Consider the following 19349-nt stretch of genomic DNA (forward strand, 5'->3'; position numbering starts at 1 on the left):
AATGGTCAAGGTGAAGGTCCAGACGTCGCCTGCCGGCACGTTCCCCGTTGAGCTCGGCCCTGCCGTCGCCGCCATGAAGGCGAACGCCGCCGAGACCCGCTACCCGTTCGGCTCGGTGCCCGTTGTGGTCGCGGCCCACGATCCCGTACACGATGGCCAAGTTCTTCTTCTTCGAGAAGGTCGTCGAGGCGTTCTACACGCACGCTCACGGAGCCCAAGGACTCGTACCCCAAGAGCACGCAGCTCGGTGTCACGTTCGCCTCGGGTTACCTTGCCGGTGTCATCTGCGCCATCGTCTCGCACCCCGCCGACTCGCTCGTCTCGCTCATGGGCAAGGCTGAGAACAAGGGCAAGGGCCTCGGCCAGATTGCCTCGGAGACCGGCCTCGCCAACCTCGCCACGAAGGGCCTCGGCACGCGTATCATCATGATCGGTACGCTTACGGGTCTCCAGTGGTGGATCTACGACTCGTTCAAGTCGGCGCTCGGCATGGGCACGACCGGCGGTGTTGCCAAGAAGTAAATATTCATCTAGTCTCGAGTTTTCTAGATTCGCCGACTGGCACCAATATACGCATTCTGATGTCATTGTTTGTCGACGAATCTAATAGGAATGTCGCATGCAGATGATGTATATCCACGGAGAAGTCGGCGGCCCTGGTGCAGAGAACCACGCGTCGCCGCATGAAGCTGAACGCGCGATCGCCTTGTACCAGCCGCGCCCATCATTTGGGCTCGATGAGAACCTTTGAGCGACCAAAGCATAGATTGTGATGTACTAGTACGTTGCATCGGGCGCAGGAGCAAGGACACGGGTAAAGGCCTTGGAAATCTGTAGCGCTCTGCATGTTCCTATCCCCAGTAGCTCGCCAGAGCTTCATGCCAGTGATCAAGAACATCGAACGTGTTTGGGTTGGACCCATGGGTTGGACCAATGGTCCTGGTCCAATATCGAGTGCTCTCTTTTATTTTTATTGCTTGAAAATACTTTTTATCCAAGGGAAGCGCACAGATTATCCGGACAGCCCACACACCAGAGCTGCGGAGAAGCAAGTATGGGACGTAGCCGCAGTCCAGCTCGCCACCGCAGTCGGAGCCGTAGCCGCAGCCGTGGTCGCAACAACCGCCACCGCGATGTACGCGACCGCTATCGCGACAATGAGAAGGATCGCACGCCAGAGCGCCGGCGCCGACGGAGCTCTGTCGAAGAGACCAAGGAGTCGCCAATGAAGGCACCAGAGGACTCGAAGCCCAAGGTCACAGAGAGCAACGGCGAAATCAGTATGAGTGTTGAAGAGACAAACAAGCTTCGTATCTCGATGGGGCTCAAGCCTCTCCGCCTCACGAAGCCCGAGTCGAAGGAGGTCAACCTAGCCAAGTCGCGCGAGGACCTCGCAGCCGAGGCGCACCAAAAGCAGCTCAAGGAGACACTGGAGAAGTCCAAGCGGAAGCGCGAGTATACCGCCAAGATGCAAGGCAAGTCCCTCGGTGAGACGCTCGCCGAAGATGCGACGTCAACCCTCGATTGGGTCCGTCGCAGTCGGACAACGGCGCCTGCGCCTCTTCCAGGCACGAAAGCACCCGCGGCTGCCTCTTCTACCTACAGCGCGATGGACCTTGAAGGTCTTACGGTAGCTCACGATGCGCAGTCGTTCGAAGAGGGCGAAGACGTCATCTTGACGCTGAAGGACAACCGTATCCTTACCGATGACATGGGCAACGTGAACGACGCTGACGACGAGCTCGAAAACGTGACGCTAACCGAGGCCGACAAGCGCAAGGAGCGCGAAGAGATGGCGAAGCGCGCGGCCGGACCCGTCTACTCGGGCTTTGACGATGAAGAGTTTTCGACCGTGCTCGGCGACCGACCCAAGAAGCGGCTGCTCACGCAATACGACGAAGAAGACGATATGAAGGAAGCACGGGCGCGCAAAAAGTTTGCGCTCAGCGCCCTCGGTGGTCATGTCGTTGAGACGCCGTCCTTGCCGGCGTCGGCCGTGTCAGCGGGCACTGTCACCCTTGGCTCCATCAAGCAATTCCAGGCCATGGACGACTACTACACGCCCGACGAGATGACAGTCTTCAACAAGAAGAAGACCAAGAAGCTTCGGAAAGAAGGGTGGCAAGTCGCGCCGGCGCGAGAACGATGACGAAGACGAGGGTGAGAGTGCAACCAAGGACCTCGTCGAGCAGCTCGAAGCCGAGGCGAGAGCCTCTGCGGTCGACCACGGCAAGCGCCGGGCGGATGCAGCAAGCGCAGTCGCGACCCTCGAGGCTCAGAACCGCGCGAAGTTTGAGAACGCCCGCCGGCGTGAGGCTGAGAAGGCCAAAGCTGCCGCTGTCGAGGACATTGATGAAGAGCTCAGCGCGTCGCTTGCCCGCGCCCGCCAAGCCGCGCTGCAGGCCAAGACCGCGGTGATCGAGTCCAACGAAGCGCGTGTCTTGTCGCAAGTGGCAGCCGACAGCGCCGCGTCGCACAATATCCATCGCGACGCGCCGACAGCCAACACGATCGTCTTTAGCGAGGCGACGGACTTTGACGTGCGCGTCAAGAATGCCATGGACGCCCGCGTCGCGTCCGTCGACAAGCTCGCGGCGCCGACGGTGGATGTGGACGAAGAAGAGACCAAGGCGGATGCACCTGCCGACGACGCGATGCAAGGTGCAGACGAAGACGACGACGACGACGAAGCGACATGGGGTGTTGAGGAGCCCTTGGTGCAAACGGGCATGGCTGCGACACTCGCGCTGCTTCGAAACCGCGGTGACCTTCGCGATGATATACAGCTGCGTCAAGCAGGCCGTGCGAACGACCATCGCGACCGTAGCTTTAACGAAGAACTCCAAATCAAGGACGGCGTCAAGCTCGACTACCGGGACGAATTTGGCCGGCTCTTGACCAAGAAGGAAGCCTTCCGCCAGCTTTCGTACCGTTTCCACGGCCACGCGCCGGGTAAGAAGAAGCAAGAGAAGCGCCTCAAGCAGCTCAAGGAGGAGCTTGCCCAACAAAAGACCAATGTCAGTACCAAGATGCAGTCGCTCGACCGTCGGCAAAAGCAAACCAAGCAAGCACACCTCGTGCTCTCCGAGGGCACGTAATCGTCGCTGTGCACAGGTTGCAAGTATACAACTACACCAACATGCATTGTTCTCGTCTTCTTACGCAGCAACTGCCTGATTGATTGCATTGTCGCCTCGTCCAAATGAGGGGCGACCGAAGGCTCGGAGACTTATGCAGGCGCGATGAAAAGGCGGTGCACGGCCATGGCCAAAAGCATGCCGGCGACCCACTCGCTCTTGCGCTCACCGATGCGCGAGGCTTTCCAGCAGAGCCCTGTGAGGCCCTCGTGCTTCCCGGGCAGCTGGCCTCGGTCGAAGAGCGTCGGGAACTTCATGCGGATGTAGGTGCATGTGCAGATAAAGAGCAGCACCATCGTGAGCATACCCGTGAAGTTGAAGAGCGCCGTCTACGTCGCCATGAGCCATCGCCGTCATGCAGCGCCTCACCATCGTTCGCAGTCGTCCAAATAAAATATCCGGACTTGCGCGGTATCCGGACGATGAGCCCCGTGACGTGGCGGTCCCGCGATCAAGTGGGCAATCCTAAATGAACGGTGCAATGAAGCCGACGTGGCGACGACGCGGCGCGTCGGATTCGGTAAGAAGACACGACAACCTTTTATGTAGTAAAGGGCGACCTAGATACCCTAGGGAGTCTGCCGACCGAAGCGCAGCTTCCATGATGGTGATCCATTGATGTGGCGACCGAGATGGATCCACGGCGCTGCGTCTCTCGCTGACCATATCGAAATCCTTAATCGCATCGGTAGGAAATAGCGTTTTACACACTTAAAAACTCCCAAGGTACCAGGGCCGGCGCGGGAGGGCACAGCCTCTGCTAAGAGGGCCAGTGTTCGAGCGAGTCATATGGAGAACGAAATGAAAGACACAGTCTTGCTACGAAGGTATAGGTCTTTTCCCGTCGAGCTACGTCGCGCACACGGCGTCTCGGAGGTTTTCTTTTGATGCGCGTCGACCGCTTGGTCGTCGGACGATCGCGACCTCTTCCCCCGTGTAGCTTTCAAGGAGGAGCTGCTTTGGGTCGTGGGGCAGGACAATAATGTCCTCAGAGTCACTCGAGATGGACGCGCCGTCGTCGACTTCGTCCTGGGCGTACTCGATTACCTCGGCCTCCGTGTCTTCAAAGTCTTCGCTGTACGCGAAGAGCTCAGTGCGCGGCGGTCCGTCGTCGTCAAAGTCCGAGTCGTCGCTGTAAAAGTTTTCCTCGGCCTCGTACTCACTCATGCTTGTGTAGTGGTCGTCGTCGTCGCCCGAGTCGTAATTGGAGCTCCCGCTGTACGAAATGTTGTCGTCTGGCTCGACAGCTGCTGCGACGGCTTTGCCTCGCTTGGGCCCCACGGGCGCCACCGCAGCCTCATCGTCATCGTCCGAGACGCCGAGCGCGAGCTCCGCATCAAGATGGAGCTTGCTCATGTAATGGATCGACTTGAGGTTCACTTTTTGGTCGATTGTAAGCGCCTTTCGCCGAACCACCTTGCGGCCTAAGGGCGTGTTATGCCCATGCAAGCAACATCACCAACCGTAGTTGATGTGCTTGCTCGCCAAGCACTCTTGCGTGTACTCGGTCGCGTAGTTAGGTTTGAGCAGCTCTTCCGTCTCGATGCGCTCCTCGACCTCGTCTCCGTCGGCGTGGACCCAGCCTGTTGTCGCCGGCACCACCGTTTGCGTGGGAGTGGCCACCTGCCACCTGCTGCTGTCATCGTCGTCGTCGTACGAGTACTCGAAGATTTCAACGACTGACGGCGGTGCGACCAGTGGTGTGATCTTGGCTTCGCGTACAAAATGCTCACTGAGGTGTCCACCCTTGGCGTGGAGCTCTACGCTGGCTGGATTAATTCAAGGAAGCAACGGGCTGCGGAACGCACGCTGCATGTGCTGCACGATCAACGGCGCGCGCAAAATATCATCAATCGTCGGCCGACGGTCAGGGTTCTTGTCCAGAAGCGCCTTTAGGAGGTCCGATATTTCGGGTGGGTAGCACGCTGGCAGCGGGGCAAACTAGATCATACTCGATCGCTATCCTCGATCGACCAAAGCAACACGGTACGTACGTCGTGCTGGATGATTTTGACGATGAGCATGAGGATATTAGGGGCATCGAAGGCATGCTTGAGCGTGCAAATCTCGTAGAGGACGCAGCCGAGCGCCCAAATGTCGCTTGCGTACGAGTAAGGCTTGGACTCGCACACCTCGGGGCTCATGTAGTATGGTGTCCCGACGACGGTCTTGGCTTGGTCCATCGTCGAGTTGAGCGTGCGCGCGATGCCAAAATCGCCGAGCTTGACAATGTCTTTTCGCGTGAGAAAGATGTTGCTCGTCTTGAGGTCGCGGTGCAGTATCCGGCGTTGGTGCAGATACTTGATCGCGCAGGCCATCTGCACGAACCAGTCGAGGACGCGCGAGAGGTCAAAGTAGCCGCCGCATTCTGGCTGCGCCTTGATGCAGCCAGCGAGGTCGCCACCATCGCAGTAGCCCATGACAATGTGCAGGACGCTACCCTCGACAAAGCTCTCTCTGTACTGCACGACGAACGGCGAGTCCAGCTGCGCGAGAAGGTCGACCTCGGCGAACGCTTGCTGCTTCTCCTTGTCCGTCATGAGCTCGACCGGGATCTTCTTGACGACGTACTTGTCGCCGGTGCTCGCCTCCGTGACCAAGTACGCGCAGCCGTAGCTCCCGCGGCCGATGCAGCGTTCCTCGACGTACTGGTTCATGGCGCCGAGGTCGCGGCAACGGAACGGGCCGTCGCAAGATTCTTTTGGAACAACGTCCGCGCCGGATCCAATCCGGAATATCCACTGTCTCGTCCACTGTTTTCGTTGAGCCACTGGATGGACGCGTTTCGACAGCCAAAATGGCGGCGTGGCGCCATCTTGTCGCGCGATTTGCAGCGTAAAATTAGCCAACGCCAAAACGTACTTCTCACTGGCGCGATGATGGCCGAGGAGGTGCTCGAAGAGATCGCCCCAACGCGGTGCCGAGCTCACGCGAAACGAACGTGCCGACCACGGTGACGCGCCTCCCGTCGCCCAACTCGCTCGTTAAACCCGGCACATCGACGTGCGGAATGAAGCCCGCGACGTCCGAGGCAGCGGCCGAGCTCGAGGAGTTGGCCAAGGGCACGCGCCGGGGCACAGCCACGACGCTCTTCGCCCACCTGCGCAGAACGCGCAAGTCGGAGGTGAAGCCGCGCAAGTACTACCGCCGGGGTACGATCTTCCTCGAGCACCTCGAGGCGCAAAAGGTCGCAAAGGGCGTCGACTCCAAGTTTGTTGACACCATGAAAGCACACTACGAGAAGAGCCACATGAGCACGAGCACGATGATTGGGCTCTCGATCTTCCAGAACGGCAACAACCCCGTGAACGACCCGTTCGCAGTCGACAACATGCCGCTTGAGATCCAAATTGGGTTCCGGAAGAAGCTCTTTCGGCTCTTCTCGCTGCAGCTGCTTGCCGTGATTGGCCTCGACTTCGCGTTCACGTCTGCACCTGGTTTGGGCTCGTGGTTCAGGAGTCCCTGGAACCTCTTTGGCGTCTTCTGCCTCATGATCCTTTCGCTTTTTGTGCTGTACCTCAAAAAGTACATTTACCCGCTCAACTTTGGCATCCTCGCCGTCTACACCGTGTTCCAAGCCATCTTTCTCGCCGGTCTCGACGCGTACCTCGCGCAGCACATTAGCCTCTTCGTCTTCATCTTCACCTTCGTCGTCATCACGCTCCACAGCGTTCTGTGCACGGTACCGCTGCGGGGGTCTCCGACAGCCCCGGACGGCTCCTGAGCTACATGGTGTCGGTCGCGATCGCCTTCGGCATCGTCTTTATGCTCTCGCTCATCGTGTTCTTCACGGCGCTCCACGAAACTCTCTCACCACCCATGAGCGTCACCGAGTACCTGCTCGCAAGCGCTTTCATTTTGATTCTTTGTCTCTGGTTCGCCTACGACGCGTCGTGTATGAACCAAAAGCTGAGCCCGGACGAGTACATGCAAGGCATGATCTTCTTCTACACCGACATGATCCTCTTCCTCATCTTCCTGAGCATGATCACGTTCGCCTTCATGGCCTGCGAGGGCGACGCGTGCTGCTGTGGGTCGGCCGAAATTCTGCCCGCGTATCCCGTGGGGGTCGTCGGCGACGCGGCCGGGCCTGTTGGGGAAGGCGGCTCGGAGCGCAACAACGACGAGCACGCACCTACCGGTGTGGACAACCAGACCATGGTGCGATGACGACGCAGCGAGTCAAGAATAGTCTAGGACCCTAGTTCATTAGTTGCAATTCGATACATTTGAACTTTGACGACAAGCAAATCTTTTGGCTGGCTTCAACGTGAAAAATCATTTCACACATGGTTTGCTCTTGACAAGGATGTCACAAGGTAGACGATCAGTGTGCAAAATGTGAGAAACGTTCCTAGACACAACCCGCCTCGAGATACATCGCTTGATGGTGCTGCTCTCAAGCAGCCAAGGCTACCTATACAACACGAATGATATGCTCCACCACGCGAACAGTGCCTTCGGTAGCGTGGCAAGACCCGTGCGGTGATTCTCACGTTTTTCACAGTGGGAAATCATGTGAGGGCAGGATGCTGACCCAATCAAACAAGCGGATTTGGCCAGTGACGACGAGCGAGCGAAGATGCTGGATCCCGAGAGCGAGCCGGTCCTCAAGTACGAACGCATTGGCGGCCACTTCCAGACGCTCTTTCGAGACGATGCGCTGAGCTGCATCGCGGTGCACCTCAACTTTGTCTGCGTCGGAACATACGAAGGCCACGTGCTCCTCCTCGAGCTCAACGGGCGCTACGTGCGGCGGCTCCACAAGCACCACAAGAAGGTGCAGGAGATCTCGATCGACGAAACCGGTCAGCACATCGTATCGAGCTCGGACGACGGGACCGTTGCCGTCTACTCGCTGCTCCCGATCTCGAGCGACGACGGTGTCCGCGTGGCGATCCCCAACGCGGGCGGCGAGGTCAACATTTACAACTTTTACTCGGCCGTCTACTCTGCGCAGCTCGAAACCATGTACGCGTCGAAGCGCGAGCGCACGTTTGCTTGCGGTGGCATCGCCGGCCAGCTCATCCTCAACAAGAAGGGCTGGATCATCGACAAGGAGACGACGGTCCACGAGGGCGAAGGCCCCGTGCACTCGATTCGGTACCATGAGAATCTCCTCGCGTGGGCCAACGACTGGGGCGTCAAGGTCTACGACACGTCAACCGAGTCGCGCGTCACGTACATTGAACGTCCGCAGAACTGCCCGCCTTTTGAGCTCTGCAAGGCGCACCTCGAGTGGCACACGACATCGACCCACGGCCTCTGCCTTCTCAGTCGGGTGGGGCCCCACACTGCGCGTCGTCAAATTCTCGTCCTCTACGCCCGACGCACCCGAGAAAGCCACGTTCGGCACCATTTCTGCCGAAGTTGTTGCGTTCTTGACCTTTGACTTCTTCGTCGCGGGCCTGGCGCCGTGGGGCGAGTCGTCCGCGGCGCTCCTCGCGTACCGCCCGCCGGGGTCAGCGCCGCCAACAACAGTTGGCAAGGAGCGCGGCGAAGGTCCGGCCGAAACGCTGCCTTGCCCCGAAGTGCACCTCGTGCAATTTGATGGCCAGCCCCTCGCGGCGGACGTGCTCCAGATCAAGGGCTACGACAAGCTTCGGGCGTCCGACTACCGGCTGGCGTCGCTGGCGTTCGGAAGCGACCAGCGCGTCTTGTACCTCTGCGCGCCGAGAGACGTGGTGCTGTGCCGGCGCCGCGACGTCGACGACCGCGTCGCGTACGCGCTGGCGTCGCGCTCGTACGAGGCGGCGCTCAACATTGCGCTCACGGACGTGGCGAGTCTCCAGAAGCATGCGCTCGACGAGCTGGTCGAGTACTACCTCGGCGAACTCATTCTCTCCAAGGCGTTTGCGAAAGCGGCGGACGTGTGTCACCAGCTCCTCGCGGGCCACCTCTGGGAAAAGTACGTCTACGTCTTTGCGCAGAAGGGCGCGCTGGGCGCGATCGCCAAGTACATGCCGACGGCCAACCCGCGCTTGCCGTCGAGCCAGTACGAGATGGTGCTGACGCACTTTCTCGAGACGGACCCGGCGTCGCTCCTCGAGATCATTCGCAAGTGGCCCAAGCCGCGCCTCCAGGACAAGCTGCCCGTGCAGTCGAGTCGCGAGTACATTGAGAGCGCGTCGCCATTCGAGCCGCTCTATGACGCCGACGCGTGGATCAACCAGCTCGAGGTGCCCGTGCACTTAAGGCAGCCAGAGAACAACTCATCACGGCACGTGTTCTAGACGACGGTGCGTCGGCGCCGGCTTGCGGAAGCTGACCACATGAGCATGGAGACAGCCTTTCTGATGGAAGCGCTCGCGGAGCTCTACACGGCAACCGAGCAGTACGACCACGCGCTCCGCATCTACCTCAGCCAGGTACGTGGTCCGTGATGTCGTCCGCGGCGCTTACCCTTCGCTAGGGCTCCATGTGCTCCAACAAGGACCACGCGTTCAAGCTCATCGTCGAGCACAACTTGTGGGACTCGGTGCAAAACAAGGTACTACGTCTGTACAAGTCTTGCGACCTGCAGCAACAGTAGGTCGTCAACCTCATGCTCATCGATCGCGACGCGGCGCTGCGCATGCTCGTGCACCAGATCAAGTCGGACGAGCTCAAGGTCCACGCGATCGTCAAGCAGTTGGAGCACAAGCGCGAGCTCCTCCACGAGTGCGTTCCCAGCACGCGGCTCGTGTGCTCACCTCTCGCGCTTCCTAGGTATCTCCACAACCTCTTTGTGCACCGGCTCGTCGACTACAATACGGACAAGTACTCGTCGCTGCACGAGATGCAGGTAGAGCGTACGAGTTCGATTGGATGACGCAACGTAGGTGGCGCTCTACGCCGAGTTTGCGCCGCACGTGCTTCTGCGCTTTCTGCAAACGAGTTCGTTCGTGCCGCTTGAAAAGGTACGAGAACCGCCGGCACCGACCCTCATGCAGGATTGCCAGGCCTACAAGTTTTGCTCGGAGCGGTCGCCGCCGCTCTGGGACGCGATGGTGTTCATCCTCGGCCGCATGGGCCAGCACAAGAAGGCGCTCGACTTCATCATGACGCAGCTCAAGAACGTCAAGCAAGCAATCCAGTTCGTCGAGGTGCGGCGCCGCAACCGAATGCCGATGCGATCCGGATTATTAGGACCACGATAGCGGGCTGTGGGACTACTTGATTGAGATCTCGCTCTCGCACACCGAGTGCATGGAGGAGCTTCTCGAGTACGCGTGCGACCACAAGATTGACCCGATCAAGGTCATGCAGAAGGTCCATTTCTTCGCCGCGATGCGTTCGTCATGCCGTATTAGATCCCCGAAGACATGGAGATTGCGGGCTTGAAGGACAAGGTCCTGCAGATCATCACCAACTACCGCATCCAGGTACCACGCCATCGATGACAATACTTGAACAACATGGACGTGTAGATGAGCTTGTACCGCGGCTGCACCAAGGTCTTTGAGACGGACCGCATCGAGCACCTTCGTCGACTCGTCGTCGCACGCAAGAAGCCCCGGCGCGTGACGCTCCAGACGTCCTGCGGCGTCTGCTCGCTCCTCCTCAAGCAGTCTCTGCCCATGGTAGGGAACCTCTTACTGGCATCTCATCACGGTGGATGTTTAGAGCACCGCCAAGCATGTGTGCATCTTTGAGTGTGGTCATGCGTATCACATGGCTTGCCTCGAGGAGAAGACCATGTTGTGGAAGGCACCCGACGAGCCGATGCGAGGTCAGCTGTCCGAGCCTGGCTGCTTCCTCTGCGACCACGACGCGGGCCAGCGCCGCCACGACGCCACCGAGTCGAGCAGCGTCAAGGGACTGACCGAGGTACAGCTGGAGGCAGCACGCGAGACCTTGCTTCAAGTCACGCCATAGTAGCAATATAAAAAGGCGCTCGACGAGCGACTGTTATCGAGTGTGTATTATAGCACTAATGACAAACGGTCGCACTTAGAACTTGACTTCCTTGAGGCCCCACTTGATGTAGAGGAAGACCGGGGCGAGGGCGCCCTCGGGGTAGTACGAGTAGGCCATGCCGGCCTCCGTGTCCATGGCGCGGAACATGTAGAACTGGAGCTCGCTGAACTGCGACGTGAGGTACTTGACGATCTCCTGCGCGTCCGACTTGAACTCATCGAGCTTCTCGTCGCTGGCGCCAGTCGACTTGAGGTGCTTCATGATCTTGCGGAAGTAGCCCTTGAGGTACGCCTTCATGTCGGCCTTCGAGTCGAAGCCCGTCTCCGTGTAGCCGAAGCCGACCGACTCGTCAATGATGTTGTTGACCGTCTCGACCGAGTCGTCGACGTCCTGGTCGCCGCCGCCGAAGGCGTCGCCGCAGCCGACATCGATGTTGAGGCCGCCCTTGGTGACCGTCTTGGACGTGACCATGAGCATGCCCGGGACGACGTTGCCCTCAGCATCCTTGGCGTCGACGACCTTGTGCGAGTCCGAGACGACTTCGTCCTCCGTGAAAATATCTTGCCAGACCAACATGGTTTTTTGCGTCGAATTCGATTTTGCGAAATGACGTCCCCGCCACTGTTTTCATCGTCCGGATAAAAGGGGTGGTGGAAAGCCGCTGACCAGGTCCGGATCTTCGAACTTCGAGATTCGGCGACCGGCGACACGCTTAGTCATTGCCGCCTCACTAACTTACCCTCGCCATCGAGGTCCGGGGCCGAGAGGGTTTGGAGCCACCACGTCCTCAATGCACTGGATTCGTCATTGCGAGGTGACATCCGCCGCTGACGTTCGCATCGTCCACGTCATTGCGTGGACGTCTGCCGCCTCATCGCAGGTGCAGACACGCGGTGCGTCGAGGGCGGCTGCTCATTGGAAGGCGAGAGGCGTCCCAGTCCATCTTGGAAGATTCTGTCGGCATGTAGTAGACGCAGCTTCGAGCTCGCCATCTTGGTTTGGATCGCCATTGCGCTATTTTGGGACCCTGGCCAATCACGTTGCTGGTCTTATGCGTATCCAATCAGCGCTCGTTTCACATCCCAACGGCGCCCAATCACGCGCGGCAACCGCCCGAGCCATCGCGAGCCGTTGCAGCGGGTCATTTCCGATCGTGACCCCAAAAGCATGAGCTCGCTCGAGTCGTCGTCGCCGTCGGCCAAGACGGGCATGGTCACGCGCATCGCCAACATCAATAAGATGGAGCTGCCCAAGGTGCTACGCCTCATGCGCCTCGGCAACGTTGGCTGCTCCATCTTCCAGGTCTTCGCAGGTCTCACGGGCCTCACGAGCTTCATTACGCTCAACATCACGGGCACACTTGTCTCGATCTACGTCATCATGTTTGGCCTCCTCTTCCTTCTCTTTGAGTGTCGCCTCAGCAGCATGGAAGGACACATCCGCCGCAACTTTGGCTTCCTCTACTCGTACAAGGGCCGCGCGTGCTTCATCTTCTTTATCGGGTTCCTCGACTTTGGCATGAGCACGACGCTCGGTACGATCGCCGGCGTCTTTATGTGCATCAACGCGCTCTTGAACCTCCTCGTGATGTGCAAGCACCCGGAATTCAAGTCGGGCCACGTGAGCCGCGACGCTGACCCGACGCTTGGCTACACATCCGGCCAGCAAGAAGCGGCGGCCTACCTGAGCGCAAACCCCAACGTTGCGATGCAAGCGAGTACGTTTGCGCTCTCGGCCGCTGCGCAGCCCAAGCCGGTGGTGTGAGGCCACGCGCACATGGACGCCTCGCATAAAATCAATAGTTTTATTTTCTGCTTTATGCAAATTGCCATCTACTCGCACTTGCTTTGCTTCCGGGATACGACGTGGCTGCGCTCCGCAGTACCGGTCTTTACACCCGTTGGGCCGAGAGGGCGAATGAGCCAGCTTGCATCGCGACCTGCGGGTTTGCGCGGAGGTAGTCCTGCGCGGCCTGGTTGCCGGTCGCATACGACGCCGTCGGGTCCGCGTTGACACCCACGTTCTTGAAGTCTGGGTGCTTGTACATGACGTAGAGGTTCGTGATCGCAGCGAGGCTCATGACGATACCCGCGAGCGTGCCCAAGGCGGTGCTCATACCAAAATCGAGGAAGCCAATGAAGAATATGAAGCCGGCGCGACCCTTGTACGTGTAGAGGAAACCAAAGTTGTTGCGGATGCGCGACTCCATCGAGTTGAGCCGGCACTCGTACAGAAGGAAGAGAAGGCCAAACATGACCACGTAGAGCGAGACGAGCGAGCCCGTGATGTTGAGCGTGAGGAAGCTGAAGAAGCCGGTGACACCGGCGAAGATCTGCAGCGCCGAGCACAGGATGTTGCCGACGCGCATGTAGCGCAGGAGCTTCGGCAGCTCCATCTTGTCGACGTTCTTGATGCGCGACGCGAGGCTTGGCTTGGCCATCTTGCCCTCAATGCTGCTGGCGCCGATGTTGGTCTTCATCCTGTCTCGCTGCCAAAGTAAAGAATAAGCTGCCCTGGCTCTACCAGAGGCCATCCGGATAATCCAGAACAGAACACCTGAATAGTGTGATTCCTAAATTGGTGACACCCATATCCCAAAAGGCTTTGCCAGAGGACAGGACAACTAGTAGCTGATACTTGGGCCTCCTCCTGCTCACGCGATGCACGCAATGACTACTATATTTTTGCAGCACTCCTTGCAGAGCACGTAGGTAATTATGGCGCGCAACATCGACCACTATTCTTCCAGCCAAGTCAAACTTGGTCATTTTACTGTTAGAAAACCTCACACTATTTCACTTAAGCACATGACGCGTCCCTTCGCATTATCCGGATTGATCCGGATTGCTTGGAGTCGAGGAAAGCCTGGAAAAGATCGCGACAGGGATGCGCTTGGCCTTGGCCGCCTCCATCGCAAGCCTCGTCGTGGGCGAAGACCTTCGCTACCAGACGAACGCCCTCGCCTACATGCCACGACCAGGCCTGAATGCCATTGAAGCGGCGCTTGGGCCAACCTTCCAGCGCTCGAGCTCATCGCTATCAGCAACGCGACCGCGCCGCTTCGCATTCTTTGCTGGGTCAACACGTACGAAAAGACGCATGCACGAGCGCGCGCAATCAAGGAAACATGGGGGCAGCGCTGCACCAAGTTGCTCTTCATGAGCAACGTCGAGGACGATGAGATCCCGACTGTCCGCGTCGTTGCGCCGGCGACGCACGACCACCTGTGGCAGAAACACAGGTTCGTCGTGCGGCTCCTCGCCCGCGAGTACGACGCATCCGAGTACGATTGGATCTTCAAATGCGACGACGACACGTACGTCATCATGGACAACCTACTCTCGTACTTGCATTCGGTGGCCACGTCGATGGCATCGCCGGACGAGCCCACGTTGCTTGGCCACCGCATGACGCTGCAGTGGTTTGAAATGCAAAAACCTTTCCACGACCTCTCCTACATGCAGCGAGATCGACGGTGCGATCGCTCGCAGGCAGGACTAGCGCCATACCTTACGAGTATTGTAGGCGAGCGTTGGAGACCGTACTCCGTGAAACACGCAATCAAGGTACAACTACGTACCTTCTCCCACAAGGTACATGGACGATGCTCAATCGTACATAGGGGGCTTGTACTATACTCCTGGCGGTGCTGGCTATGCATTCAATTCTGCGTACTTGACGCAGCTCGTGGCAGCTCTCGATGAGCCATCGTGCCTCCCGGACGAGGTTGTGCCAGACGACTGGGCGATCTCGTTCTGCATGTATCACCGCGGTGTCGTGCCCACGGACACACGCGATAGTTTGCACCGCGAGCGCTTCCACCAGTACTCGCCCGAGCAGGTCTACTACTGGCCCGACGACGTCAATGACTTTGACCACTGGAACTACGCGTCGATCTACGACGCGCAAAACTGGTTCTCGGACCACATCGGCATTGGCTGGAGAAACGGGTCCGACTGCTGCGCACCCGACTCCGTCTCTTTCCACTACGTCCACGACATGCACCTCGTAGACGCCTACTTTGAGCTACGAAAAAATGCCCCAAAATAAAAGCTCTGCGGGCGCTTCCTCATAATTCAAGTTGTCTGTTGGGCAGTGACCCTCGTCGCGCAATGCTCCATGGGCTTGCCCGTGGTGCTGGCGCTTGGAATATACCATGTCTGGGCCATCGCAACCAGCTGCCATCTTTCCGACTCGCTCGCCAACTCGTTGCACGAATGCGTGCCTCTGCTGCACTTGCAGTATGAGTGTCTCTTGACACTCACGGCTGCGGCATCGCTGATGGCGTCGCCACTGCGACGGGCTGGGAGCGGCCAAATCATTTTTCGTTGCTACGGTCTGGTTTCTTGATGCACCGAGTCGGCGCATCAACTAGTAGCTCGGCGGAGTGAGCAACTCGAGCAGAGCTGCATTGAATGTGGGCGTCCAACTCTCTGGAGATGTGCGATGTGCTGTGCGCAATGATCAACCACGCCTCTGCTAGAACCTCAAACCCAGTTTGCCAAGGCGACATCGAGGGCACCGTCGTGGTCCAATTCGTCACGGACTTGGCTCGGGACGCTCGCGTCACGGCAATTCGTCGCGCGACCAGCTACATTTACATAGACGCAGCGCTCACGAGCCTCGTGCCCGCTGTGTCTCGGGCGCTTCAAGACATCCGTTCAACGCTCCAGCGCCTCATCATTGTGACAACAACGCTGGTGGCATGGACGGTCTTGAAAAATATCGTTGTGACCTCATCTACGCAGCGATCCCAAGCAACGTGCGCGTCTACACCCTTCGCGCAACGACGCTGCACTCGAATGTTCTGCAAAACGACGATGCCTTCGTCGGCATCAGGGCCACCGACTGGGCGTTCCGTCGCAAGACGCTTGGCCCGCTCAAGGTGCACCTTGTCGACGCCGCGACGACCAACGCCGACGATGGCGTGCGCGTCACCCGCTTGGCGGCACTCACGGGCGGCGTGATGACGTTCGACAAGTCGCTCTTGGACGCCACCGACGTGCTGCAGACGTACGCTGCGACCTCACGTGTTCTACAAGTACACTGCTTTGCGCGCTGCAACGATGCGGCACAAGCGGCGTGTGACGGCCCCGCATACGTAGCGATGACGCGCTTTTGTCGATGGCCCGAGCTCGCTCGCCTACGCCGACGATCCCGGCGCTTCGGTCAAAGCGCAAATGGATGATGCTGCGCGACTTCGCACTGCGATCCATGTCTGGGGCAGTGTGTTTGAGGCAACTCTGGTGCTTCTGAGCATCCTAGCCAATGGCTCTCGTCGCTGGCTGCGGCGGCGACTCGACTCGACCGACGACGCGTCACGAGCGAAGCGCCAAGACCACGCACAAGCTCCTTCCCTCCGCTGAACGGTAAGAACATCATGTTTGCAGCGTTAACAGCGGTGCGTATGCATAAAGACGATGGTTTGCGTGCGCACCCAAATTACCGGACGCGGGAGATGGTGACGGGGTTGTCCGAGTAAACGACTAGGTCAAAGTCGGCCTGGATCGGCTCAAAGGTCGACGGGATGGCCACGTACGTGCCCGGCGACAGCGTGAGCAGCGGCGTCCGCGCGCCGGACGCACTGTTGGTGTAGCAGCCATTGCCCGACGTTCCGATTGCCGTTGTGGGGTTGGCACTGGGGTCCAGCTGCCCGTTGGGACCGCACATGTACAGTGCCAAGTTGATGGACGGCACAGGGGATCGCGTCGGCCGTAGCCGAAGAAAAAGCCGCGTCACCGCTCTACGCAGCAGCGTCAGCACCGCATACTTTAGATGCCACGTACGAGAGCTGCACGAAGTACTGCGGGTTCAAGAGGTACCGGCCAAAGTTGGAGCACCCGACGGCCGTGCCCGCCGCCATGTTCCACTTGCCGACGGCGAGAGTTTCGACCAAGCCATGACCTTCGGGCGGCAGCGTGTACACGTGGAATTGCGGCGATGACGCGGCGATTGTCAGCACAAAGGCGCCGATGCAGTGGGGCTCGAACGTCGACGGCACGAGGGTGTACTCACCCGGCGACAAGTCCTTGACTTCAATGTAGCAAAAGCCCGGGCGGTACTCCCCCGACTGCGCGTGCAGCGACTTCTTGGAGACGGCGCCGACGCGCTGGCCGTCACGGACCAAGCGGAGGTTGATTGGATACTGCACGGGCGCCTCGAGTGTGATGACGACGTCCGTCAGCGTGTCCGTGACGACCACTTGGTACTGCGGGTTGTGCAGGAACGAGCCGTACCTACGCCATTCTGATCAGACTCGGTGACCAACGCACACTGTCGTCGTACTTGGGGCAGCCGCCGGCAGTCGTGCCCGTCCACTGGTCGCGCAGCGTGTGTTTGTGCAGAGGCGGCGCCGGCGCAGCCGTAAACTCGAACGGTTCGTCCGTCGAGAAGACGGAGATCGTGTAGTCGAGCGACGTGAGCTTCTCGTACTGCGACGCGACGAGGACAAAGGACGTCGCGCCGTCCGGCAGTAGGTCCACGTCGAGGCACGTGAGGCAGTGCGGGTTGTTGCTGTACGTCCCGCGCGCAAAGGCAAAGTTGGGGTAGTACACGCGCGCCGCCTGCTGGTACACGTGGAGCGTCAAGAACTGCTGGACGGCGTCGGGCGTCTCGACGGCGGTCACGTGCCGCGAGAGGAGGATCCAGATCGAGACGACTTGGTGCGGCGCTTCGTGTTGGGGATCGTGAGCAGAAACTGCGGGTTGTAACCGAGGTTGTACGTGTCGTTGGCTGGACCCATCTCGACGGGCCAGTGCTTGTGCACCGTGTACCGGTACTGGAACAGCTCCGGGTTCCAATTGAGGAAGAGCGCGTTGAAGTGCTCTTGCACCGAGTCAAAGTCGATCCAGAAGAGGCCGTCGTCTTTCGCGTGGCGCGCGGCGTCCAGGTCAAAGCCCACTTCGTCTTGCAGCGCTACACACAAAGATGGAGTGCACACACAGTGCCCTTATTAATCGAACCTGGCGTCCAATGCTGCGTGTCGTCGAGGCTGTACGGGCCTTTCCAGCGCTTGCGGTTCCACGGGTTCTTGACGCGGAGCAAGCGCACACCACACGACGTTTCGAGGACGTTGAGGACAGCGTAGGCGTGCGACGGCACAAGCCCGACGCGGCGCGCCTGCGTCAACGTTTCAAAATCTCACAACCAAGGAAGCCGCGGACGTACACTGTCGGGCGGCATGTCGCCCGTCGCGATCGTGATGAGGCAGTCGCCAAAGTTGTAGGCGCTCATGAGCCGCTGCCAGATGACGTCGCTCGTCGGGCCCGACGCGTCGACGAACGAGAGCGACTCGGGAATCCAGCCCGTGAGCGCAAAGAGGTCGATGCCCGAGTTGCTCCCCGGAAAGTCGTAGCCACCGTTCACCTTGAGGTACGCCTTCTCAATGATGCTCACCTACCACCAAACTACATTGCAGAACGAACGAGATGAGTCATCTTCGCACCCAGAGCTCGTTCGAGGTCGTCGTGCACGAGCAGAGGAGCGTGCCGTTGTAGCCGAGGGGCAGGCAGTCGTCCACGACGACCTTGCGCGGCACGCCGTTGGCCCACAGTTTGACGTTGTAGCGTCCGCCGGAATTTACAACTGGGTTCCCAGACGCATCCTAATCCTGGGCGATGAGATACGACACGTGCGTATTCGATACCTGGGGGTAGATGATCTTTGTAATCAGCTTCTTCTGGAACCGCTGCTCGAACGCCGCCGTGATGCAGAGCGACGCGACGAACGAGCAGTCGGTGACGACGTCCTGCACGATAACGTACGGCGAAATGGTCGCAATCATGACGGGGTGCCCGGTGCCATAGCCCGTCGGACGCACCCACTTGTCGAGCTTGTCCATTTGCTTGGGCGACATGCCTGTTCAGAGCGAGCTATGAGACCAAAGCAGCGTGTGCGCAGCGTACTGAGAAAGCCGTCCGGGTCGATGTATTGCTCGTGGGGCGAGAAGACTTCGTACGCGTCAGACGCGATCCACGGCTGGAAGAGACGCCCGTTGACGACCGAGGACCGGCGCAGGACGTCGACTTCTTCGGCCGTGTACTTGGCGTCTCCGGCGTCGTCTTCGTATGTGATCACGGGACGTTGCATTGCAGACGGCGACCGAAGCAGCTGAGGTGTCGACGTGTGCACCCCCGCTTGCTTGGCCGGCGCAACGTCGGCGGCTGCGCAGGTCAACGTTATGCGAAGCGAGATATATGGTTGGAGTCTACCATCGAGAAACGATTCCATCTCTTCCATGAGCTCTTCTTCCATGAGATCGAAGTCGCCACTGACAGCATTGCTGATCACTGGCTCCTTGAGCTCTGTCACGCG

General features: G+C 59.2%; 10 protein-coding genes across 10 annotated transcripts; 6 read left to right on the top strand and 4 right to left on the bottom strand.

The window, feature by feature from the left end:
* Position 1: 1 nt before the first annotated feature.
* Positions 2-522, top strand: SPRG_14353 (hypothetical protein; the record flags this gene model as incomplete). The annotated part of the gene is made up of 2 exons (XM_012353481.1): positions 2-105; positions 162-522. The coding sequence occupies 2 exons, from the start codon at positions 2-4 to the stop codon at positions 520-522; spliced, it is 465 nt and encodes a 154-aa protein (XP_012208871.1).
* A 519-nt stretch (positions 523-1041) lies between these two features.
* SPRG_14354 (hypothetical protein) lies at positions 1042-3098 on the top strand (the record flags this gene model as incomplete). The annotated part of the gene is made up of 2 exons (XM_012353482.1): positions 1042-2118; positions 2168-3098. The coding sequence occupies exons 1-2, from the start codon at positions 1055-1057 to the stop codon at positions 3096-3098; spliced, it is 1995 nt and encodes a 664-aa protein (XP_012208872.1). The 5' UTR covers positions 1042-1054.
* Positions 3099-3986: 888 nt separating this feature from the next.
* SPRG_14355 (NEK protein kinase) lies at positions 3987-5794 on the bottom strand (the record flags this gene model as incomplete). The annotated part of the gene is made up of 4 exons (XM_012353483.1): positions 3987-4561; positions 4601-4897; positions 4946-5078; positions 5132-5794. The coding sequence occupies 4 exons, from the start codon at positions 5792-5794 to the stop codon at positions 3987-3989; spliced, it is 1668 nt and encodes a 555-aa protein (XP_012208873.1).
* Positions 5795-6147: 353 nt separating this feature from the next.
* Positions 6148-7307, top strand: SPRG_14356 (hypothetical protein; the record flags this gene model as incomplete). The annotated part of the gene is made up of 2 exons (XM_012353484.1): positions 6148-6833; positions 6863-7307. The coding sequence occupies 2 exons, from the start codon at positions 6148-6150 to the stop codon at positions 7305-7307; spliced, it is 1131 nt and encodes a 376-aa protein (XP_012208874.1).
* Positions 7308-7719: 412 nt separating this feature from the next.
* SPRG_14357 (hypothetical protein) lies at positions 7720-11010 on the top strand (the record flags this gene model as incomplete). The annotated part of the gene is made up of 12 exons (XM_012353485.1): positions 7720-8418; positions 8477-9316; positions 9371-9505; positions 9550-9627; positions 9670-9797; positions 9846-9921; positions 9959-10036; positions 10079-10222; positions 10266-10388; positions 10430-10501; positions 10547-10699; positions 10743-11010. The coding sequence occupies 12 exons, from the start codon at positions 7720-7722 to the stop codon at positions 10992-10994; spliced, it is 2778 nt and encodes a 925-aa protein (XP_012208875.1). The 3' UTR covers positions 10995-11010.
* Positions 10995-11640, bottom strand: SPRG_14358 (hypothetical protein). The gene has a single exon (XM_012353486.1). The coding sequence runs from the start codon at positions 11610-11612 to the stop codon at positions 11070-11072; it is 543 nt and encodes a 180-aa protein (XP_012208876.1). The 5' UTR covers positions 11613-11640; the 3' UTR covers positions 10995-11069.
* A 540-nt stretch (positions 11641-12180) lies between these two features.
* SPRG_14359 (hypothetical protein) lies at positions 12181-12963 on the top strand. Its single transcript, XM_012353487.1, has one exon. It carries the CDS (start codon positions 12204-12206, stop codon positions 12798-12800), a length of 597 nt encoding a protein of 198 aa, XP_012208877.1. The 5' UTR covers positions 12181-12203; the 3' UTR covers positions 12801-12963.
* SPRG_14360 (hypothetical protein) lies at positions 12820-13532 on the bottom strand. Its single transcript, XM_012353488.1, has one exon. The coding sequence runs from the start codon at positions 13513-13515 to the stop codon at positions 12928-12930; it is 588 nt and encodes a 195-aa protein (XP_012208878.1). The 5' UTR covers positions 13516-13532; the 3' UTR covers positions 12820-12927.
* A 390-nt stretch (positions 13533-13922) lies between these two features.
* Positions 13923-15137, top strand: SPRG_14361 (hypothetical protein; the record flags this gene model as incomplete). The annotated part of the gene is made up of 4 exons (XM_012353489.1): positions 13923-14121; positions 14145-14511; positions 14562-14602; positions 14659-15137. The coding sequence occupies 4 exons, from the start codon at positions 13923-13925 to the stop codon at positions 15084-15086; spliced, it is 1035 nt and encodes a 344-aa protein (XP_012208879.1). The 3' UTR covers positions 15087-15137.
* A 1267-nt stretch (positions 15138-16404) lies between these two features.
* On the bottom strand, positions 16405-19289 carry SPRG_14362 (hypothetical protein; the record flags this gene model as incomplete). The annotated part of the gene is made up of 10 exons (XM_012353490.1): positions 16405-16779; positions 16823-17272; positions 17322-17706; positions 17748-17951; positions 17999-18155; positions 18204-18431; positions 18481-18639; positions 18682-18893; positions 18941-19198; positions 19247-19289. 10 exons carry the CDS (start codon positions 19287-19289, stop codon positions 16479-16481), a joined length of 2397 nt encoding a protein of 798 aa, XP_012208880.1. The 3' UTR covers positions 16405-16478.
* Between the last annotated feature and the right edge of the window lie 60 nt (positions 19290-19349).

This window comes from Saprolegnia parasitica (assembly GCF_000151545.1).
Source record: "Saprolegnia parasitica CBS 223.65 unplaced genomic scaffold supercont2.125, whole genome shotgun sequence".
NCBI lineage: Eukaryota > Oomycota > Saprolegniomycetes > Saprolegniales > Saprolegniaceae > Saprolegnia > Saprolegnia parasitica.